This window comes from Eubalaena glacialis, chromosome 4, assembly GCF_028564815.1.
Source record: "Eubalaena glacialis isolate mEubGla1 chromosome 4, mEubGla1.1.hap2.+ XY, whole genome shotgun sequence".
Classification (NCBI taxonomy): Eukaryota; Metazoa; Chordata; class Mammalia; order Artiodactyla; family Balaenidae; genus Eubalaena; species Eubalaena glacialis.
In genome coordinates, this window is record NC_083719.1 from 55,861,867 (window position 1) to 55,886,774 (window position 24,908).

A 24,908-nucleotide genomic window follows, 5' to 3' on the forward strand; every position below is an offset into this window, starting at 1 on the left:
TTAGATGTGGTTAAATTTCTTCAAGCATACATTAAAATACATAACTCTATATTAAATGTCCATTCGTAAGCCACCCTAATAGATACTTTGAGTGGTACAAGGCCAAATGAGCCTTGATGCCCTCCCCCACCCAAAAGTCCTCGACAAAAGCCTTTGTGACACAAGTTTATAAAAGGCAAGTATTCAATAGGATTGTGTCTTTCTTTTCTTTTTTGGCCTCACTGAGCATCTTGCAGGATCTTAGTTCCCTGACCAGGGATTGAACCAAGGCCCCCTGCAGAAGCGCGGAGTCCTAACCACTGGACCGCCAGGGAATTCCCAATAGCATTGTGTCTTGATTGAAGCCAGGTTGGAAGGCAATTTCGTGCAACCACCAAACCATAGTGCCAGGAAATGTTCCTGTACTGATATACCAGCAAGCAAAGTCACATCCAACTGATAAAGGAGCAAGAGTAGTATGTGACATAGAAAGTATTTCTATAAAAGTTATGTTATTTTAAAATCAATTTTCCCAGGCAAATGCTCCAATAAAAGGCTACCTGTGATCTTTTGATGTGTATTAGCTAATTAGGGCTATCTAAAAGGTTTTTGTTTGGTTTTAAGGAGCAAAAGGAAAAGCGTGTAGTAGGTTTTAAATCTTTCTGGAATTTATAGGGAAGTGCATTTGAGCAACTTATAGTCATTCTTCTTTTCTCAGTGATATTTTCATGACTTGGCCATCTGTAAAGACAATATATTCCAATATGTGATTACTATATAGCAAGTAGTACTTCAGTAGATAAAGTTGTAAGAAGCAGTTTAATAAGTGTTTTTACTCAATTTGATCTAATAGAAAACCATGATTGACAATTCCATAGAAATAATTCAATTCTTCAATTGAATTTTTTTTAATAGGTCCTCATCACCAAAGGCAATTAAGAATTTACCTAAAGAATCACATTGAAGTTAAAAATTAAATGCTTTATCTGAATAATGAGTTCATTTAAGTAAGTGCCATAAAATTTAATCAAGAACATTGAATTTTGGATTTAATTTTTTTTTTTTTTGGCCACGCTGTGTGGCATGTGGGATCTTAGTTCCCTGACCACGGATCAAACCTGCACCCCCTGCAGTGGAAGGGCAGAGTCCTAACCACTGGACTGCCAGGGAAGTCCCCTGCATTTAAATTTTAATGATTAATTACAACCTAGAGATCTTCCTTACCCTAATACATATGTTCTTTCGGACACCATAGTTTTTCCTAGATTTTTAAGAATTAAAATTTTAAAAGCCCAAAGACATTCCACTACACAGGATATTTTAAACATGGAAATTATTCATTTTTAAAAAAAGGAAATAAAGGATATGGCTTAAAGTATAACAAGCTCTTTGTACTCAAGGCTTACCATTCTGTATAGAAATTCTGAAGACAGAATTACAGAAATCAGACCCATAAAGAATCTTTGTGATACAAGCAGACTTCATTATACCTTTTTTTATTATTTTATTTTTTAAATTTATTATTTTATTTATTAATTTTTGGCTGTGCTTGGTCTTTGTTACTGCACAGGCTTCTCTAGTTGCGGCGAGCGGAGGCTACTCTTCCTTGCGGTGTGCGGGTGTCTAATTGCGGTGGCTTCTCTTGCTGCGGAGCACAGGCTCTAGGCGCGGGCTTCAGTAGTTGTGGCATGTGGGCTCAGTAGTTGTGGCTCGTGGGCTCTAGAGCACAGGCTCAGTACTTGTGCTGCACAGGCTTAGTTGCTCCACAGCATGTGGGATCTTCCTGGACCAGGGCTCGAACCGTGTCCCCTGAATTGGCAGGCGGATTCTTAACCACTGAGCCACCAGGGAAGCCCTATTATATCTTTTATTAGAATGTAACTTAAGCTGTTGTAATCCTTTTGCCCTCGTGATCACCCAAAAAATAGAACAAAGCTTTACTTTAACTGAAAATCTGTGTTAATAGGACGATAACTCAGGCTAAAAAACTTCATGTTTGCCTCATTCGTATTAGGCACATGCAGGATTCCATCCTATTTAAGGGCGGTACCATTGGTACATGATCTATCACAAGATCACCAGAACCATCATTAACTCATTATTGACCAGGGGATTTTTGCAGAAACTAATGCCTGTGTCCAGTAATTTGTTATATGAATGAATATTGAAACATCTCCCGTGACTTCCCTGGTGGTGCAGTGGTTAAGAATCCGCCTGCCAATGCAGGGGACGTGGGTTTGAGCCCTGGTCCAGGAAGATCCCACATGCCGTGGACCAACTAAGCCCATACACCACAACTACTAAGACTGCGCTCTAGAGCACGCGAGCCACAACTCCTGAAGCCCGCAAGCCTAGAGCCCATGCTCCGCAACAAGAGAAGCCAATGCAATGAGAAGCCTGTGTACCAGAACAAAGAGCAGCCCCCACTCTCTGCAACTAGAGAAAGGCCCAACACAGCCAAAAATAAATAAATTAATAAAAAAATAAAAATTAAAAAAAGAATCTGCCTGCCAATGCAGGGGACACGGGTTCGATCCCTGGTCCGGGAAGATCCCACATGTTGCAGAGCAACTAAGCCTGTGCACAACTGCTGAGCCTGTGCTCTAGAGCCCATGAGCCACAACTATTGAGCCCGCATGCCACAACTACTGAAGCCCGCGCACCTGGAGCCCACGCTCCACAAGAGAAGCCACCGCAATGAGAAGCCTGCACACCTCAATGAAGAGTATCTCCCACTCGTTGCAACTAGAGAAAGCCCATGCAGCAACAAAGACCCAAAGCAGCCAAAAATAAATAAATAAATAAATAAATAAATAAATAAATAAATAAATAAATAAATTTATGGGAAAAAAAAAAGAAAGAAAGAAACGTCTCCAGTCAATAACGTTAGGGTAACAAAAGACGTATTACTACGTCTCTGGTCAATAATGTGTTAAGATATTATGTAACTCTTGAAGATATGTCCATTCATGTAGTGGCAGACATAATAGATGATCAGTAAAAACCTGTTGCATTGCATGATGTGAAAAATGAAGTATTTGAATACTTTAAAGTTATTTATTACTTCAATGGTATTTTTATTCTTTTTGTAATAATTATGCATATTTACTTCAGACAGAACAAGGTCTCAAACCTCAGTTTCTCTAAGTTAATGTATTTCCAAATTTAAAATCCTCAAGTCATAAAGTTTTGAAGAGTCTCAGAACAGACTAAAATTGGCAAGTATATATAGTAAAGGCAATGGATCAGCCAGTAAAAGCTAGTATGAAGATTAAAAGACAAAAGTGGCAAGATAAACTATAACTACAATTAGTAGTTAAGTAATACACAAAATAAAAAGATGTAAAATATGATGTCAAAAACATAAAATGTAGGATGTGGAGACTTGTGCACTGTTGGTGGGTATGTAAATTGGCGTAGCCACTGTGGAAAACACCATGGAAGGTGCTAAAAAACTAAAAACAGAAGTACCACATGATCCAGCAATTCCACTCCTGGGTATTTGAAGAAAATGAAAACACTAATTTGAAAAGATGCATGCAGTCCAATGTTCATAGCACCACTATTTACAATAGCCAAGATATGGACACAATCTAAGTGTCCATCAACAGATAAATGGGTAAAGAAGATGTGGTCTGTGTGTGTGTATACACATACACAATTAAATACTCAGCCATAAAAAAGAATGAAATTTTGCCATTTGCACCAAGTATGGACTTAGAGGGTATTATGCTGAGTGAAATAACTCAGACAGAGAAAGACAAATACTTATGTTATCACTTATATGTGGAATCTAAAAAATAAAGTAAATTAGTGAATATAACAAAAGAGAAACAGACTCACAGATATAGAGAGCAAACTAGTGGTTACCAGTAGGGAGTGGGAAGGAGGGAGGGGCAAGATTGAGGTAGGGGATTAAGAGGTACAAACTACTAGGTATAAAAGGAATAAGCTATAAGGATATATCACAGGGGATATAGCCAATAATTTATAGTAACCAGTTTTTTTTTTGGCTGCACTGCACAGCATGCGGAACTTCCCTGACCAGGGATCGAACCCTTGCCCCCTGCATTGGAAGCACAGTCTTAACCACTGGACCACCAGGGAAGTCCTATAATAACTATTAATGGAATATAATCTTTAAAAATTGTGAATCACTATGTTGTACACCTCAAATTTATATAATATTGTAAATAAACTATATCACAATTAAAAAATAAAAACATAAAATGTGGGAGGGGGAGAAAAAATGTAATGTTTTTAGAATGCGTTCGAACTTAAGCACAAACCAAAAACTTAAAATAGATACACAAGCTATAACACTAAAGAAATATAGTTTATATATAGTTATATAGAACATATATAACGCTATACAAAATCATCAAACTACAAGGGAAGAGAGAAAAGAGAAAAATAGGGAACAGAGAAGAACTACAAAAACAACCAGAACAATTAGCAAAATGGCAATAAGCATATAATTATCATTTATCACTTTAAATGTAAATGGACTAAAGACACAGGGTGGCTGAATTGATTTAAAAAAAAAAGACCAATCTATATGCTGCCAACAGGAGATTCACTTCAGATTTAAAGACACACTGACTGAAAGTGAAGGGACGGGAAAGGATATGCCATGCAAACAGAAACAAAAAGAAAGCTGTGGTAGCAATACACATATAAAACAAAACAGACTGTAAATAAAGATTGTAATAAGAGACTAAGAAGGGCCTTTCATAATGATAAAGGGGTCAATCCAAGAAGAGGATATAACATTCATAAATACCTATGCACTCAACATAGGAGCACCTAAATACATAGAGCAAATATTGACATAAAGGGAGAAATTGATAGTAATACAATAATAGCAGGGGACTTTCACATCCCACGTATATCAAATGGATAGATTATCCGGACAGACAAATCAATAAGGAAACACTGGCTTTAAACAACACATTAAACCAGATGTACTTAATACATATATACCGAACATTCCATACAAAAACTGCAGAGGGGGCGGAGTCAAGATGGCGTACTAGGAGGACACGGAATCCGCATCTCCGCACAACTAGGGCACCTAGCAGGCACCAGTGGGGGACCACGGACACCAAACGGGACGGGAGGAAACCCCAGCAACTGGGTAGGATGTGGGGCATGGGGGGAGTGAAGGGGGAGGAGAAGTGGAGGCAGGACGGGACTGGTACCCCTGAGGGGCAGCTGGGGGAGGGGAAGGGATCCCACGCCTGAAGGGGGAAATTGGGGAACCACTGGGAGGGCAGAGGATCAAAAGGGAGTGTGGTCAGGTTTCCTCTGCCCACTTGGACCCCCAGGAACCTGTTCAGATCCCGGGCCTGATCCTCTGCCCACCTAGGTCCCCTCCAGCCATGCGGGTCCTGAGGGAGTGGGAGGGAGGGAAGGGGGAGCAAAAGTAAAGGCTGGACCTCCAGGACTGGCACCCCTGAGGGGTGGCTGGGGAGGGAAGGAGTTCCTACAACCAGCAGGACCCACCCATGGTTAGGGGTCCAGCGGCAACGGGGGAGACGCTGGGGGAGACGGTGGGGGAGGGGCACTAAGGAAAGGAAGGGAACGTGGCCAGTGCTTTCCCTGTCCACTTAGGTACTGGGGAGCCTGTTGGGCTCCCAGGCCTAATCCTCTGTCCTCGGAGCCTCCCTCCTGCCGTGCAGAACCCAAGCCCCGCCCCTACACGCCCATCCAGGGCCCTACTTCTACACTTGGAGACCCCCTCCAACAAGCTGGGCCTAAACCCCACCCACACACCCTCACTCAGGGCCCTACCTCCAAACTCCAGAACTCAACATTCCAGAGACCTTCCTTTAGACATGCTGCCTCTCCCCTTCCGCGCAGGTCCTAAGCAGAGGCACCGCCCCATGCCTGAACATCGCCCCGGCTAGGCCCTGCCACATGCTCAAACGTCACCCCCTCCTCCTGCCTAGGTCCTGCCCCACCTTAAACCCCACCCCTGCCTAAGTTCCACCCCTCGCCTAAACTCCACCACCAGAGCCAAGGCTTTTTCTTTTTCTTTCTTCCTTTCCTAGATTGGGGCTCTGTTTTGGCTTGTTGATTCACTGTTGTTGATTCTTTCATATTTTTAATTTTCCTAATAAATCTTTTATTTCTCTAATTTTATTTTATTCTTTATACTTTGTTAGTGATTTCTCCTTTTGGCTTGTTTCCATCCCCCCCCTTTTTTTTCTTTTTTCTGTTGTGGTTTTATTTTACCTTGTTGAAGTTGTTTCAATTATAATTTTTCCTAGTATACTTTTTATCTTTCTAATTTTATTTTATTTTTTATTCTTTGATATTGTACTGCTTTTTTTTTTTTTTAACCCCACCACAAAGCTTGCGTGATCTTGGTTCCCAGGCCGGAGGTCGGGCCCAGGCTCCTTTGGTGGGAGCTCCGAGTCCAAACTGCTGGACTAACGAAGAACCTCAGACCCCAGGGAATATCAATCAGAGTGAGGCCTCCCAGAGGTCCTCATCTCAGCACCAAGACCCAGCTCTATCCAACTGCCTGCAAACTCCAGTGCTGGACATCTCAGGCCAAACAACCAGTAAGACAGCAATACAGCACCACCCATCAAAAAAAAAAAAAAAAGAAATGACAAAAAAATATGTTACAGATGAAGAAGCAAGGTAAAAACCTACAAGACCAAATAAATGAAGACGAAATAGGCAACCTACCCGAAAAAGAATTCAGAGTAATGATAGTAAAGATGATCCAAAATCTCGGAAACAGAATGGAGAAAATACAAGAAACATTTAACAAGGATCTAGAAGAACTAAAGAGCAAACAAACAGTGATGAACAACACAATTACTGAAATTAAAAATATTCTAGAAGGAATCAGTAACAGAATAACTGAGGCAGAAGAACGGATAAGTGAGCTGGAAGATAAAATGTTGGAAATAACTGCCAGGGAGAATAATAAAGAAAAAAGAATGAAAAGTATTGAGGACAGTCTCAGAGACCTCTGGGACAATATTAAACACACCAACATTTGAATTATAGGGGTCCCAGAAGAAGAAGAGAAAAAGAAAGGGTCTGAGAAAATATTTGAAGAGATTATAGTCAAAAACTTCCCTAACATGGGAAGGGAAATAGTCAGTCAAGTCCAGGAAGCACAGAGAGTACCATACAGAATAAACCCAAAGAGAAACACGCTGAGACACTTATTAATCAAACTATCAAAAATTAAATACAAAGAAAAAATATTAAAAGCAGCAAGGGAAAAGCAACAAATAACATATAAGGGAATCCCCATAAGGTTAACAGCTGATTTTTCAGCAGAAACTCTGCAAGCCAGAAGGCAGTGGCAGGACATATTTAAAGTGATGAAAGGAAAAAACCTACAACCAAGATTACTCTACCCAGCAAGGATCTCATTCACATTCAATGGAGAAATTAAAACATTTAGAGATAAGCAAAAGTTAATAGAATTCAGCACCACCAAACCAGCTTTACAACAAATGCTAACAGAAAGTCTCTAGGTAGGAAACACAAGAGAAGGAAATGACTTACAAAAACAAACCCAAAACAATTAAGAAAATGGTAATAGGAACATACATATCAATAATTACCTTAAATGTAAATGGATTAAATGCTCCAACCAAAAGACACAGACTGGCTGAACGGATACAAAAACAAGATCCGTACATATGCTGTCCACAAGAGACCCACTTCAGACCTAGGGACACACACAGACTGAAAGTGAGGGAATGGAAAAAGATATTCCATGCAAATGGAAATCAAAAGAAAGCTGGGGTAGCAATTCTCATATCAGACAAAATAGACTTTAAAATAAAGACTATTACAATAGACAAAGAAGGACACTACGTAATGATAAAGGGATCAATCCAAGAAGAAGATATAACAATTGTAAATACTTATGCACCCAACATAGGAGCACCTCAATACATAAGGCAAATACTAACAGCCATAAAAGGGGAAATCGACAGTAACACAATCATACTAGGGGACTTTAACACCCCACTTTCACCAATGGACAGATCATCCAAAATGAAAATAAATAGGAAACACAAGCTTTAAATGATACATTAAACAAGATGGACTTAATTGATATTTATAGGACATTCCATCCAAAAACAACAGAACACACTTTCTTCTCAAGTGCTCATGGAACATTCTCCAGAATAGACCATATCTTGGGTCACAAATCAAGCCTTGGTAAATTTAAGAAAATTGAAATCATGTCAAGTATCTTTTCCGACCACAATGCTATGAGACTAGATACCAATTACAGGAAAAATCTGTAAAAAATACAAACATATGGAGGCTAAACAATACACTACTAAATAACCAAGAGATCACTGAAGAAATCAAAGAAGAAATTTAAAAATACATAGAAACAATGACAATGAAAACACAACAACCCAAAAGCTATGGGATGCAGCAAAAGCAGGTCTAAGAGGGAAGTTTATAGCAATTCAATCTCAACTCAAGAAACAAGAAAAATATCAAACAAACAATCCAACCTTACACTTAAAACAACTAGAGAAAAAATAACAAAGAAAACCCAAAGTCAGCAGAAGGAAAGAAATCATAAAGATCATAGCAGAAATAAATGACACAGAAACGAAGAAAACAATAGCAAAGATCAATAAAACTAAAAGCTAGTTCTTTGAGAAGATAAACAAAATTGATAAACCATTAGCCAGACTCATCAAGAAAAAAGGGAAAAGACTCAAATCAACAGAATTAGAAATGAAAAAGGAGAAGTAAGAACTGACACTGCAGAAATACAAAGGATCATAAGAGATTTCTATAAGCAATTATATGCCAATAAAATGGACAACCTGGAAGAAATGGACACATTCTTAGAAAAGCACAACCTTCTGAGACTGAACCAGGAAGAAACAGAAAATATAAACAGACCAATCATAAGCACTGAAATTGAGACTGTGATTAAAAATCTTCCAACAAACAAAAGCCCAGGACCAGATGGCTTCACAGGCAAATTCTATCAAACATTTAGAGAAGAGCTAACACCTATCCTTCTCAAACTCTTCCAATATATTTCAGAGTGAAGAACACTCCCAAACTCATTCTATGAGGCCACCATCACCCTGATACCAAAACCAGACAAAGATGTCACAAAGAAAGAAAACTACAGGCCAATATCTCTGATGAACATAGATGCAAAAATCCTCAACAAAATACTAGCAAACAGAATCCAATGGCACATTAAAAGGATCATACACCATGATCAAGTGGGGTTTATCCCAGGAATGTAAGGATTCTTCAATATATGCAAATCAATCAATGTGATACACCATATTAACAAATTGAAGGATAAAAACCATATGATAATCTCAATAGATGCAGAAAAAGCTTTTGACAAAATTCAACACCCATTTATGATAAAAACTCTCCAGAAAGTAGGCATAGAGGGAAACTACCTCAACAAAATAAAGGCCATATATGACAAACCCACAGCCAACATCGTTCTCAATGGTGAAAAACTGAAACCATTTCCTCTAAGATCAGAAACAAGACAAGGTTGCCCACTCTCACCACTATTATTCAACATAGTTTTGGAAGTTTTAGCCACAGCAATCAGAGAAGAAAAAGAAATAAAAGGAATCCAAATCGGAAAAGCAGAAGTAAAACTGTCACTGTTTGCAGATGACATGATACTATACATAGAGAACCCTAAAGATGCTACCTGAAAACTACTAGAGCTAATCAATGAATTTGGTAGAGTAGCAGGATACAAAATTAATGCACAGAAATCTCTTGTATTCCTATACACTAATGATGAAAAATCTGAAAGAGAAATTAAGGAAAAACTCCCATTTACTACTACAACAAAAAGAATAAAATACCTAGGAATAAACCTACCTAAGGAGACAAAAGACCTGTATGCAGAAAACTATAAGACACTGATGAAAGAAATTAAAGATGATACAAACAGATGAAGAGATATACTATGTTCTTGGAGAGGAATAATCAACATTGTGAAAATGACTCTACTACCCAAAGCAATCTACAGATTCAATGCAATCCCTATCAGACTACCAATGGCGTTTTTCACAGAACCAGAACAAAAAATTGCACAATTTGTATGGAAACACAAAAGACCCCGAACAGCCAAAACAATCTTGAGAAAGAAAAATGGAGCGGGAGGAATCAGGCTCCTGGACTTCAGACTATACTACAAGGCTACAGTAATGAAGACAATATGGTACTGGCACAAAAACAAATATAGATCAATGGAACAGGATAGAAAGCCCAGAGATAAGCCCACACACCTATGGTCATCTTATCTTTGATAAAGGAGGCAAGAATATACAATGGAGAAAAGACAGCCTCTTCAATAAGTGGTGCTGGGAAAACTGGACAGCTACATGTAAAAGAATGATATTAGAACACTCCCTAACAGCAAACCCAAAAATAAACTCAAAATGGATTACAGACCTAAATGTGTGGCCAGACATTATAAAACTCTTAGAGGAAAACATAGGCAGAACACTCTATGACATAAATCACAGCAAGATCCTTTTTGACCCACCTCCTAGAGAAATGGAAATAAAAACGAAAATAAACAAATGGGACCTAATGAAACTTAAAAGCTTTTGCACAGCAAAGGAAACCATGAACAAGACGAAAAGACAACCCTCAGAATGGGAGAAAATATTTCCAAATGAAGCAACGGACAAAGGATTAATCTCCAAAATATACAAGCAGCTCATGCAGCTCAATATCAAAAAAACAAACAACCCAATCCAAAAATGGGCAGAAGACCTAAATAGACATTTCTTCAAAGAAGATACATAGATTGCCAAGAAACACATGAAAAGATGTTCAATATCACTAATCATTAGAGAAATGCAAATCAAAACTACAATGAGGTATCACCTCACACCAGTCAGAGTAGCCACTGTCAAAAAATCTACAAACAACAAATGCTGGAGAGGGTGTGGAGAAAAGGGAACCCTGTTGCACTGTTGGTGGGAATGTAAATTGATACAGCCACTATGGAGAACAGTATGGAGGTTCCTTAAAAAACTAAAAATAGAACTACCATATGACCCAACAATCCCACTACTGGGCATATACCCTGAGAAAATCATAATTCAAAAATAGACATGTACCACAATGTTCACTGCAGCTCTATTTACAATCGCCAGGACATGGAAGCAACCTAAGTGTCCATCGACAGATGAATGGATAAAGAAGATGTGGCACATATATACAATGGAATATTACTCAGCCATAAAGAGAAACGAAATTCAGTTATTTGTAGTGAGGTGGATGGACCTAGAGTCTGTCATACAGAGTGAAGTAAGTCAGAAAGAGAAAAACAAATACCGTATGCTAACACATATAGATAGAATATAAAAAAAAAATGGTTCTGATGAACCTAGGGGCAGGACAGAAATAAAGACACAGACATAGAGAATGGACTTGAGGACACGGGGAGCGGGAAGGGTAAGCTGGGACGAAGTGAGAGAGTAGCATTGATATATATACACTACCAAATGTAAAATAGATAGCTAGTGGGAAGCAGCTGCATGGCACAGGGAGATCAGCTTGGTGCTTTGCGACCACCTAGAGGGGTGGGATAAGGAGGGTGGGAGGGAGATGCAAAAGGGAGGGGATATGGGGATATACGTATACATATAGCTGATTCATTTTGTTATACAGGAGAAACTAACACAACACTGTAAAGCAATTATTATACTCCAATAAAGATGTTAAGAAAAAAAAACAAAAAAGAAAAAAACCCCCCAAAACTGCAGGGCATGCATTCTTTTCAAGTGCACATGAAACACTGTGTAGGAGAGATCACGTTAGGCCACAAAACAAGTCTCAATAAATATAAGGAGACTGAAATCATATCACGCATCTTTTCTAACCACAACAGTATGAAACCAGTAATCACTTATAAGAAGAAAACTGGAAAACACATAACATGTGGCGACTAAACAACTTTTTACTAAACCACCAATGGTTTAATGAAGAAATGAAAAAGGAAATAAAAAAATACCTTGAGACAAATGAAAATGGAAACACAATTTTCCAAAATCTATGGGACACAGCAATAGCAATTCTAATTGGGTAGTTCATAGCAATACAGGCCTGCCTTAAGAACAAGAAAAATCTCAAATAAACAATCTAACTTTACATATAAAGGAACTAGAAAAAGAAGAACAAAGCCCAAAGTTAGTAGAAGTCAGGAAATAATAAAGATTAGAGCAGAAATAAATGAAATAGAGGCTAAAAAAAATCAATTAAAAAGATCCGTGAAACTAAGAGCTGGTTCTTTGAAAAGATAAACAAAATTTATAAACCTTTAGCAAGACTCATCAAGAGAAAGAGGGGCCCCAAATAAAATCAGAAATGAAAGGGCAGAAGTTACAATTAATACCACAGAAATACAAAGAATCATGAGACTACCACAATTACACCAACAAACTGGACAACATAGAAGAAATGAATAAATTCCTAGAAACGTACAATTTTCCGAGAATGAATCAGGAAGAACAGAAAATCTGAACAGACTGTTTACTAGTAATGAACTTGAATCAGTAACCAAAAACTGCCAACAAATAGAAGTCCAGGATCAGACAGCTTCACAGGTAAATTCTACCAAACATTTAAGTAACAGTTAATTAATACCTACCCTTCTCAAACTGTTCCAAAAAACGGAAGAATAAGGAATGCTTCCAAATTCATTCCATGAGTCCAGCATTAACCGATCCAAACCAGACAAAACCAGTATAAAAAAAGAAAATTATAGGCCAATATCACTGATGAACAAAGATGCAAAAATCCTCAACAAAATATTAGCAAATTGAATTCAACAATACATTAAAAGGATCATACACCATAACCAAGTGGGATTTATCCCAGGGATGCAAGGGTGGTTCAATATCTACAAATCCATCATTGTTATATACCGTATTAACAAACTGAAGAATAAAAATCATATAAGTAGATGCAGAAAAAGCTGTTGACAAAAATTCAACATCCATTTATGATAAAAGCTCTCAACAAAGTGGTTACAGAGGGAACACACCTCAACATAATTAAGGCCATATATGACAAACCCATAGCTAACTTCATACACAATACTGGAAAGCTGAAAGCTTTTCCTCTAAAATTGAGAACAAGACAAGGACACTCTTGCCACTGTTACTCAACATAGTTAGACATCCCAGTCAGAGCAGTCAGACAAGAAAATAAATAAAAGTCATCCAGGGACCTCCCTGGTGGTCCAGTGGTTAAGACTCTGTGCTTCCACTGCAGGGGGTGTGGGTTTGATCCCTGGTCGGGGAATTAGGATCCCACATGCTGTGCAGCACGGACAAAAAACAAACAAAAAGTCAACCAAATTGGACAGGAAGAAATAAAACTGTCACTATTTGCAGACAACATTATACTATATATAGAAAACCTTAAAGATGCCAGCAAAAAGACTATTAGAACTAAAAAAAAAATTAGTATAGTTTCAGGATACAAAATGAATATACAGAAACCTGTTGCATTTTTATACCTTAATAATGAATTAGCAGACAGAGAAATTACGAAAACAATCCATTTAGAACTGCATCAAAAAGAATAAAATACCTAGGAATTAATTTGCTCAAGGAGGTGAAAGACCTGTGCTCTGAAAACTGTAAAACACTGATGAATGAAATTGTAGGCAACTCAAATAAATAGAAAGCTATTCTGTGTTCATGGATTGGAAGAATTATTATTGTCAAAATGTCCATAACACCGAAAGCAATCTACAGATTCAATGCAATCCCTATCAAAATACCCATTGCATTTTTCACAGAAAAAGAACAAATCTTAACCTCAAATAGCCAAAGCAATCTTAAGAAAGAAAAGTTGAAGGTATCATGGTCCCTGATTTCAAACTATACTACTAAGTTACAGTCATCAAAACAGTATGGTACTGGCACAAAAACAGACATATAGATCAACTGAACAGAATACAGAGCCCAGAAATGAACCCACACTTAAATGCACAATTAATCTACAACAAAGGTGGCAAGAATACAAAATAGGGGAAAGACAGACTCTTCAATAAGTGGTGGTGGCAAAACTGTAGTTATATGTAAAAGAATGAAACTAGACAACTTTTTTACACCATGTATGAAAATAAACTCAAAACAGATTAGACTTAAATGTAAGACATGAAACCACAAAGCTCTTAGAAGAAAATATAGGCACTATGTATGATATTTCACATCAGCATTAGCAGTATTTTTTTGGATCCGTCTCCTCAGACAAGGGCAACAAAAGCAAAAATAAACAGGCAATTCCCTGGCGGTCCAGTGATTAGGACTCTGTGCTTTCTGTGTAGGTTCAATCCCTGGTCTGGGAACTAAGATCCCACAAGCCACATAGCACAGCCAAAAAAACCCCAAAAAAACCAAAAACCAAAAATAAACAAATGGGACTACACCAAACTAAAAAGCTTTTGCATGGCAAAGGAAACCATCAACAAAATGAAAAGGCAACATCCTGAACGGCTGAATGGGAGAAGATATTTGCAAATGATATGTCCAATAAGGGGTTAATATAAAAAATACAGAGAGAACTTATACAACTCAATATAAAAAAAAAAGAAACAATCTGATTAAAAAATGGTCAGAGGATCTGAACAGACATTTTTCCAAAGACATACAGATGGCCAACCAGTCCATGAAAAGATGCCCACCACCGCTAATCATCAGGGAAATGAAAATCAAAACCACAATGAGATATCACCTCATACTTGTCAGAATGACTTTTATCAAAAAGAAATAACGAGCGTTGGTGAGGATGTGGAGAAAAGGGAACCCTTGTGTACTGTTGGTGGGAATGTAAATTGGTATAGTCACAATGCAAAACAGTATGGAGGTTCCTCAAAAAATTAAAAATATCTGAAGAAAACAAACACACTAATTTGAAAAGATTTATCTGCCCCTACATTCATTGCAGCACTTACAGTGGCCAAGATATGGAAGCAACCTAACTGCCCCTTGAGAGATGAATGGATAAAGGAGCTGTGGTGTGTATGTACACATATACAACGGAATATTACTCAGCAATAAAAAAGAATGAAATCTTACCATTTGTGACAACATGAATGGACACAGAGAGTATTATGCTAAGTGAAATAAGCCAGACAGAGAAAGACAAATACCATATGGTTTCACTTACATGTGGAATCTAAAAAACAAAACGAACAAACATAAGAAAACAGCAATTCACTCACAGGTACAGAGAACAAACTGGTGTCACCAGAGTGGAGGAAGGTGGGAAAATGCACAATATAAGGGAAAAAGATTAAGAGATACAAACTTAGCTATAAAATAAAAAAGTCACAGGGACACAATGTACAGCGTAGGGAATACAGTCAATAATATTATAGTAACTTTTTGTGGTGATGGTGACTAGACATTGTGGTGATCACTTTGTAATGTATAAAAACAATGAGTCACTATGTTGCACACCTGAAACTAATATCTAAGTCAATTATACTTCAACTAAAAACAATAAACATTAACATATCCACAAAAAAAAAAGGCACTCTTAGAATGCAAAGAGTGAATCCTAATGTAAACTATGTACTTTGGGTGATAATGATGTGTCAATGTAGGTTCATCAGTTACAGCAAGGGTACCACTATGGTAGGGGATGTTCATAATGGGGAGGCTATGTATGAGTAGGGCCAGGGGGTAAATGAGAAATCTAAATTTTTTTGCAACCCTAATTTTGCTCTGCAAAATAAACTCTATTAAGAAAAAAAAAGGCAGGGGCTTCCCTGGTGGTGCAGTGGTTAAGAATCCACCTGCCAACTCAGGGGACATGGATTCGAGCCCTGGTCTGGGAAGATCCCACATGCTGTGGAGCAACTAAGCCCGCGTGCCACAACTACTGAGCCGGTGCTCTAGGGCCCGCGAGCCATAACTGCTGAGCCCGCATGCCACAACTACTGAAGCCGCATGCCTAGAGCCCGTGCTCTGCAACAAGAGAAGCCACTGCAACGAGAAGTCGGCGCACCGCAACGAAGAGTAGCCCCCATTCGCCGCAACTAGAGAAAGCCCGCATGCAGCAACAAAGAACCAACACAGCCAAAAATAAAATAAATTTCTTAAAAAAAAAAAGAAAAAGAAATTCTTTAAAAAAAAAAAAGCACTTATTCCAGAAAATTTTAAAGCTGTAAGTAGAACTCTTACTGAGACCTCATTTAGTTTATGTTCAGTTAGTTGCTATTCCAGGTGGTTTGTACTATTTTTTGTAAATTTTTCAAGCAAACTGGTTGATTACAAAGCAAAATTAGATAAATGTATCTCAAATTCTATTATACAATAAAGTTGACTTTAAAGATATACTTTAACAAAGTTTATGACAAAGATTCTAGATTTATATATAATATCCTGTTACCTGATCATATTACCTCTCTAATAAATTGTACAAATGCTCACTGGTGATAAAAAACAATGTTCACCAATATGTCACATGCATGGTTAGTGCTTTATTCTTTGAAGAATGGTTCTGAAACATCACACTAAGTCAGGCTGAAAGGTAACATGTAAAATAGTTGTATAAGGATATAACATATGTACTGACTGTTCACGCTACAAAATCTTGATCATAGAGCTTATGATACACTTAGTTAGCAGCAGCACCCAGGTTTTCCAATAGTCATCATTTTTCTCTTGTCTGCATAGACTTCTTCTCATTGGCTGCCTTCTGCTTTTGCTGCATGATCTCAGAGTCCCTATATGGGGGAAAAAGGCTGTAAGTTGTTACAGAAAAACTGATTTTATGTTCTCATTTGTTTTCTATAATAATCCATTCAGTATATCAGAAAACAATTTAAAAGAAGATATAAACTTTCATGTCTTTCCATTTGCATGGACGGAGATAAAATGGGAAGGTGAAGAATGGAAAGGCTTTGAAGTCAGATCTTATTTTGAATACAGTCTGTACTGTTGTCATGACCTTGGATAAATAACTTCCAAGTCTTTTCAAAATTAGAGTAATACATATCAGGTTGTTCTGAGGAACACATACACACACACACACACACACACACACACACACACACACAAGCACACCATCTGACATGAGGCAGCTATATGTAGAAATAATGGCAATTAATCTTGGTTGTCAACAAAGTTAATTCACTATAAATTTTTTTGTGAATGAAGGGGCATTTCAGAAGTCTTCTAGATATCCTAAGTGGTACCTAGGATTAGGACATAGATGTTATGAATCAATTCAGTTTCTTACAAGCCAAAAAGCAGGATATTCAGGGCATTTTCTTAACCCTTTGTGTCTCTGGCTGAACCTGCACATACTGTGAACTAAAACCAGATTACTTGGGCTGGATGGTCCATGAGCCCATATTAAAAAATATATTAAACGTCTATGTATTCAACACCTACTATGTGCCAGGCACTTTGCTGGCTCTGGATTAAGTCCCACAACAACCTTGAGTTATTGTCCCTATGTTTCAGATTAAAAAAAAAAAGTTAAAGGCTTAGAGCTAAATAATTTGCCCCAAATCACATAAAAACTAAGGTCTGTCCAATTTCAAAGTCCAGGCTCTTTCCTATGTTGTTATTGCATATATTTAGTATTAGATTTTAATTCAGGATGAGTAGATCTGTCCATGTTAGTAAGACATTTCTGAGAGGCCAATAGCAAAAACAAGGAATGAGAAGGAAGGAAAAACAAGACAGCTACAAAAAAAATGAGGTGTCCTGAATAAAAACAGTAATAGTTATTTTTCTGTTTGTAACCAAACTCTGCTGTGCTTGCTGTATGATCTTAGTAATGTTATTGAAGTTCAGAGCCCCAGTCTCATTGCATGTATTGGGGCTAATAGCACTTTTCATGATTATGATGAATAGAGGTAATAAATATAGAGCATCTAGCACAGAGCTTTGTAAGCAGTGGGTAGTCATTGAGCAGTGACTATCACTGAGCCAAGCTACACTAAGTTTCCCAATAAAAATGTTATTTCAGGGTTACTGATCTGTACCATTCCACTGATTGGTTCACTTCTACTCCAATGTAAGTAAACAAATTTAAAGCAAAGTTTATCACTTTAACAATAAATGTCATAGAAAGACAGTGTGAAGTGATAATTAAGGGCTTCAACTTCATTAAACTCTGACTGCATATCAGAATCACCTGGGGAGCTTTTAAAGTCAGGTTTAACTTAAGTATAATAAAATTTACCTAGAGCACCTTTTAATGTCCAACCCCACACCAATTAAATCAGGGCTGGGTGTAAGGCACAGGCTTGAGCAGACATCAAGTTTTCCCAGGTGGTTCTAATGTGCAGCCAGCCTTGAGAACCACAGAGAAGCCACAATGGAGCCTGTGTAGTCAATTCTTCACCTCGCCTCCAAGTTTCACATGAACAACAAAATTTGATTTTAGAATAAAATGAAATTTGGCTAACTTTTTTTTAGAAAGATGAATTTTTTTTAAAAAAAATCTTAAGCTGTAGTCTCAAAGTATTGATATTTCTGTAGCAGTTTTGTATTGTCACTTGTATGTCAAGACAGTACACCTGCATTCTCTCCAATCCAATGGATCTTCAGAAGTCAATATAACTACATATACTTTGTGTCTCTTTCAGAAGTTATCAATATAATTGGTGACCTGTCATCCAGACTAGTATGAGTAGGATGTCTGCTTGGAAAATGTTTACCCTCAGCACCTAACAATGCCTTGCACATGGAAGCTAAATGAAATTCTTATGGTTGTGGTGGAGTTGCATGAGATTCTCTGCAAGACAAATTATAGCTTGAGAGCTTTAAATTCTTCATCCATGGGTTGGGATAATGACTACCGCTTATAATTTTAGTATGCCTGGCACACAACAGATATGCAGCTGTTACCCCTTCCTGCAGGCCTAGTTCTACTAAGGATTTAAAAACTGCTTTCCATTCTCCAAAATGAAAACTTCTGTGACTTGAGAATTCCTGTAGTATAACTCACCTCTGTTTCCTCTGAGAGGCACTCAAGCTATCCTCTTTTCTTTTTCCCTTACTAATTTCCTGGGATTTCTTCATGTTTTTCTGGCGGGCAAGTTCTCGTTGATTTCCGCCTACAAAGAGAAATAGTGATGTTATTTTTTCCATCTCCAAAATTAATAATTCCATTCTAAGGGTCTTATTTAAATGCATCTGAAGTTTGCTTTTTAAGAGATAAGCCAGCAGAGTACTGCACTGAATGGTGTTCTGGGGATCTGACGACAAGGAGGAAGCTTAAAGGTAAACACTGAAGTTCCTAACAGTTTTATGATACCAGTTAAGATGTTCACTGGCTATAAACACCAGATCTCTTAAAAGAGGCGTTCCAATCGTCTGTCTGTCTCTATGGGCCAGTATTCCAAAATAAGTTCTGGCTTTTGAGAGGTGTGGGTGGAGAGAGAAAGATACACCACAGATTACACTTCGCACACGTTGGCCCACCATAATTCAACTGTTAAGCGAGCATTACAGATGCTTGTAAAACATTACCTTCGAGTGCCAAACAAAAGAACTAGAGAGGAGACTTACAGCTCCCTGTCCTCGTTAGGCCTCACGACCTTAAGTATTAAGTACCTGCTATAAACCACCTCCAGACCAGGATCCCTCCCGGGGCTCCACACACCTCACCACCGGGGAGGTGTTCCTTACCGTGTAAACTCGCACCCGAGGGGCAGGCACCTGCCCGACCTTTCAGGCCGGACCGGAGCCAACCGTCCCTCTCCCTCTGCTGACTAAAAACCGGGTCACCACCGCGCCGGACGGAAGGGGTTTCACCAGCTGGCCTCCGCCTGCCCGCCCGCCGCGCCTTGGAGCTCGACTTGCTCGCCGGACGCTCCCCGCCGCTTCCCCTACCCGTCCGCATACTCACGGGCCATGCTGACCACCGGACCGAGCCTGGAAAAGAGCGACTCGGAAAAGCAACGACTTGCTCGCACGCTCAGCGGCCGTCCCCACCCGTCGATCTGGAAGCCTACGCCCGCGCGGGCCCTCAGCAGGGATACGCCTGTGCTCGGTGGACGGCCCAGCCCAACGAGGCCAGACAACAGCAGTCGGCGTGGCCGGCGAGTGACTGCGCGTGCGTGGCCGGGAGGGCGGGGCGGTGCCCGACTAGGGCCCCGGAGCCGCGGCTCCGGGGTTAGTCATCCGCCCCCGGGGCCAGTCATCCGCCCCCGGGGCCTTTCGGACGTGCAATTTTGCTCGAGTCGAGAAAGCAGGCCCTGTGTCTGAGCGAGGCATAGACGTGTGTGGATTTTCCCTCTGTGTACCGGTCACTGGGACTTAACCAGCCCCTATTTTTTTGATAACGACGTTAAACGCTACAATATCTAACTTTTCGAAAAGGAAAGTTAGCTTTTTTTCATCCCGTTGCAGAGGCGGGAAGGGGAGGAAGGGGACAGAATAGATTGAGGGTTAACTCTTTGCAAGCCAGTGTTGGCCCTTCATATTTTCCTTCTTTATTCACGCACCAAGCCTGCAAGGTAGACTTCATTGTTCTCATTTTACGAAACAGTTGGCTGAGACTCTGAGACCAGAAGCGCTGACCTAATAGGTAGGGACGGGTAGAAATAAGATTCAAATTTAAAACGGACTCTAAAGTCTGTTCATTTCCCGTTTGATCCCAGTGCCCTTGTCACTCGACAGTACTTTAGGAGTTCTGTGGCTCTGTGCCTGGGTTGTGTGATGGGGAGAGAATGCTAGGGAATGCAGTCTCACCACGAATTCAGAATAGCCTAGAAAAACCTTAAACCTATGTAAAAGCTATGGAGCATCTGCCATTGCTAGAAACAGATGTGGAAAGATGCTTGATACTTATTTTCTTCATCTATTCCGTTAATTATTACAAACTGAGAAATGTGTAGAGTTAGTCTGGACATCCTGAAATAACCTTTTTTTTTTTTTAAAGTTTTTAATTTGGAAGATTTCAAACATATACAAAAGTATAGAAAATACTATAATGGACCTCCAAGTATATAAGACCAAGCTTCAACAATTTTTATATCATCTCATAAAAATTACCTGAGGGTTCTGGAGATGGAATGTCTGGGTTGAAAGCCCAGCTCTCCCAATGAGTAGTTATGTGAACTTGGGAATGTCATTTCATTGCATTAAAGCTTCCTTATTAGTAAAATGGGGAGGTAATTGTACCTCCTTCATTAATCAAGTTAATATATGTGAAGTAGTAAGTGCCCAGCACAGGATAGCACTCAACATATTAGCTATACTTGTCATCATTCTTTCAACCTCAGAGAGCCTTTCGTGCTTATCACTCTCCCTACGTCCCACCCCTCCTCCTCAATACTGCTTACAGGCCATGTGTCTCCACTTAGGGACTTCTTCTGCAGTAACTTGAGCAGGGGGAAAGATCGACTTTCTGGCCAGGCTCTTTATAAAGAGACCATCTAAAGAGGAAGGGAGGGAAGGAGTTTGGGATTGAACTTAAGTAGAGCTGTTTCTGTGTGTGGTCTTAAGAGTCTAATTGAGCTTTTTCTTTGCAACTGAAAATATAGTTTTTGAGTTGTAGGGATACACATGATGTATCCCATGTATACAAGAAATGTTGGGTGTGTCTGCCAGGGAAAACTGGAGACTTTTAAAATTACTATGATGCCGTTAAGACTGTACAAACTAGGAGGAATTATGTGACCGCCCAAGGTCACACAGCTAGCCGTGAGCTGAGCCACGATCAAAACGTGAGTCTCAGAATTATTTTAAAATGATGAATTGGGCGATTGGGATTGACATGTATACACTGATGTGTATAAAATTGATGACTAATAAGAACCTGCTGTATAAAAAAGTAAATAAAATAAAATTCAAAAATTCAAAAAAAAGACTGTACAAACTTGGGATGTGTAACAAATAGCTTATGATTTTATGTTAAATAGTAAAATTGAATCTGATTCTGTTCCCATCCCTTTACAAATGGGAAATTAAATCCTAGTCGTTATTTACTTCTTTACCTGCAGAATTGTGGGAATACCATAGACTCTTAGGTGAAACAGAGAGTTTGGGGAAAGGCCTTATGTCTTCAGTCTATACCGGAATATGTTGTTTAAAGCTGTATGGTTCTGGCAGTAGCTCCAAGATTCCTGAGATATCTGCAGCAGGGGTTATTTTTCTCAAGTCCTTGAGCTTCCTTAGGTGTGTTTGAGGTCCTATGCCCTCTCCAGAGTACTGGAGGGAGCCCACAGACCTCCATTTCCTTCCCAGTCTTGAAAGAATCCTTTCTCTCTGTACTTTCAGCCTTGCTTTCCTACTCTTAAAAACACTTGTCTCTCTTCTTTCTCCTTCTGGATGACCTAGCAATCTCTTCAATCAGTTCGGGATTTTATTCCTTTGACATTTTGTCATTAATGTAGCAGGATGTTCTTGTAGAATTTTCTTCTCCTTCCAAGAAGGAAGTCAGGCCTTTGTTTTCCATGAATCAGGGGAATTGTATTACTGGTTCAAACACTGGCCCATAATCTCTAGAGTCAGCCTCACCTCTAGACATTTTCCCTCTCGTCATAGAGGACTTCCCTAACCACCCTACATAAAGTAAGCCAGCCTCCCATTAACCTCTGTCATATTACCCTCTAAATTTCTTTCATGGCATTTAATAATTCTTAAATTATCTTGTTCATTTGTTGAATTTTCCTTTCCCACACAGAATGTCTTGCTTATTGCTCTATTGCTCCCTCCTGAAGAAGATTAAGAATGCTCACGTTAATTCACAAAGTTTTGGGACTAGCCTGGTGGTCCAGTGGGTAAGACTCTGAGCTCCCACTGCAGGGGGCCCGGGGTTCGATCCCTGGTCAGGGAACTAGATGCTGCATGCATGGCACCAGTTAAGATTCTGCATGCCACAATGACGATCCCAAGTGCAGTGACTAAGACCCGGTGCACCAAAATAAATTTTTAAAAAATAAATATTTTTAAAAAGTTCCATGTTTCTCCCCAAATGAGCCTAATAACATATTTTTTAAAAAATTTACAAAGTTTTAACCATAATTTTTTCCTTTTTTTCTTCTTTTTAAACTTTTGGCTGTGCCGCGGGGCTTGCGGGACCTTAGTTCCCTGATCAGGGATGGAACCCATGCCCTCAGCAGTGAAAGAGCGGAGTCCTAACCACTGGACCGCCAGGGAATTCCCATTAACTATAATAATTTTTGAACAGGTATTACATTCACATTAAAAACTAAACAAGGATATACAGTGAATGTTCTTTTTTCCCACGATGTGTTTCCCAGAAACGCAGTTCCCTTCCTAGGAGTTAACTATTATCACTTTCTTCACACTTTAATTTCTAATCTATGTTCTACTCATTTTAGAATTTTTAAAAAAATAAATTTATTTATTTATTTATGGCTGTGTTGGGTCTTCGTTGCTGTGCTTGGGCTTTCTCGAGTTGTGGTGAGCAGTGGCTACTCTTCGTTGTGGTGCGAGGGCTTCTCATTGTCGTGGCTTCTCTTGTTGCGGAGCACGGGATCTAGGTGCGCGGGCTTCAGTAGTTGTGGCACGTGGGCTCAGTAGTTGTGGCTCGTGGGCTCTAGAGCTCAGGCTCAGTAGTCGTGGCGCACGGGGATCTTCCCCCGCCAGGGCTCAGGGCTCGAACCCATGTCCCTTGCATTGGCAGGCAGATTCTTAACCACTGCGCCACCAGGGAAGCCTCTCATTTTAGAATTTTTAAGCCTTAGGGATGTGCTGATGAACAGGCAGTGTTCTACAGGACCCTCCTAAAAAAAAAAAAAAGCCAGCAATTTGTTTTTGTTTGTTTTTTGTTTTTGCCAGCATTCTCCCCCCCACCCCCACCCCGCCTCGCCGCGCAGCTTGCGGGATCTTAGTTCCCAACCAGGGATGGAGTCCGCACCACCCCCAGAGGACGCGCGGAGTCTTAACCACAGGACAGCCAGGGAAGTCCTACGGCCAGGGATTTTAATAGTTCCTGTAAAAGTTTGGGCTGAAGGACTGACTACCTCCTTCCGCTCTTTTGAACAAATCCTAAGGAGCCCTGGAGAGGTAAGAGTACACCGTCTGGCGTCTCAATTTCCGGTTCGCAGGTAACCCAGGCTCAATAACTTGACGGTTACCATGGCTCCGGTGCTGTGCGTCATTCCGCGGCGCTGGATGATGACGTAATCAGTTCCGGCGCCCTCTGAGGGCGGGGGAATAAGGTACCGGGGGAAACTTAGCTATTAGTGTAGCAGGGTCATGAAGAAGAGGCGGCGGCGGGAGATCGGAGGCGGCGGCGGGGGCGTGAAACTGCGGTAGCTGCCCGCTGGGCTGGTGGTGTGGCTTTGTGGGAAAGGCGTAGTTCCTAAAGCCCTCTCCGGGCAGCGGCCGGGGCTCGGGGTTGAGAGCGGCCGTGGAGTCGCCTCCCCGGGCCCCCTGGCTCCGCCATGTTCCGCAGGGCACGCCTTAGCGTGAAGCCCAATGTCAGGCCTGGAGCAGGCGCCAGGGGCTCCACCGCCCCCAATCCACAGCGTGAACGAGAGGCTCCTAGGCCGCCGGAGCCTGCAGCGGCCTCTGTCCCGAAGCCAGCGGAATCCACAGATGTGCCCCCGGTGGATTGCGGGGAAGCGGAGCCCCGAGAAAAGACTCCCAAGAGCAGGTAAGTACTTGCAGAGGGGAGCATTTTCATCTGCCCCGCCTCTCCGGGCGTGTCACCTGGAAGCTGAGCAAAGAAACTTTACCGTAGAAGTACCCCCTCGCTTGTACTAAGCCTGACAGTTGAGGCCGAAGAACACACTGCCAACTGTAGTTGGTCCCTCTAACTACGGTGTGGCAAGTGTGGATTTTGTTACAGCGTGTAGATTCTCGAGGAGGGGACCATGTCTTCAAGTGGTGGTGGGAGGAATCCAGGTCTAGCAGTCCAAGAAAATCCACACGTGGTACTATTCATTAGAGCATTTAGATTACCAT

General features: G+C 40.1%; 2 protein-coding genes across 4 annotated transcripts in view; one reads left to right on the forward strand and one right to left on the reverse strand.

The window, feature by feature from the left end:
• Nucleotides 1–16,469: 16,469 nt before the first annotated feature.
• LOC133089753 (small EDRK-rich factor 1) lies at nt 16,470–20,085 on the reverse strand. The gene is made up of 3 exons (XM_061187891.1): nt 19,876–20,085; nt 18,973–19,081; nt 16,470–16,735 (listed from the first exon to the last, which is right to left on the reverse strand). The coding sequence occupies exons 1-3, from the start codon at nt 19,880–19,882 to the stop codon at nt 16,663–16,665; spliced, it is 189 nt and encodes a 62-aa protein (XP_061043874.1). The 5' UTR covers nt 19,883–20,085; the 3' UTR covers nt 16,470–16,662.
• Nucleotides 20,086–24,162: 4,077 nt separating this feature from the next.
• BDP1 (B double prime 1, subunit of RNA polymerase III transcription initiation factor IIIB) overlaps nt 24,163–24,908 on the forward strand; it is an 84,512-nt gene continuing 83,766 nt past the window's right edge. For all 3 annotated transcript variants that reach the window (XM_061189337.1, XM_061189339.1, XM_061189340.1), the window contains exon 1: nt 24,163–24,597. In XM_061189337.1, the coding sequence (XP_061045320.1) occupies nt 24,386–24,597 (212 nt within the window). In that variant the 5' untranslated portion in view covers nt 24,163–24,385. The remainder of the gene's footprint in view (nt 24,598–24,908) is intronic.

Coding starts and splice junctions, on each gene's coding strand:
- LOC133089753 (XM_061187891.1), bottom strand. Junction 16,736..18,972: donor GCCTCTCAGAGGAAACAGAG/GTGAGTTATACT, acceptor TCCCCCATATAG/GGACTCTGAGATCATGCAGC.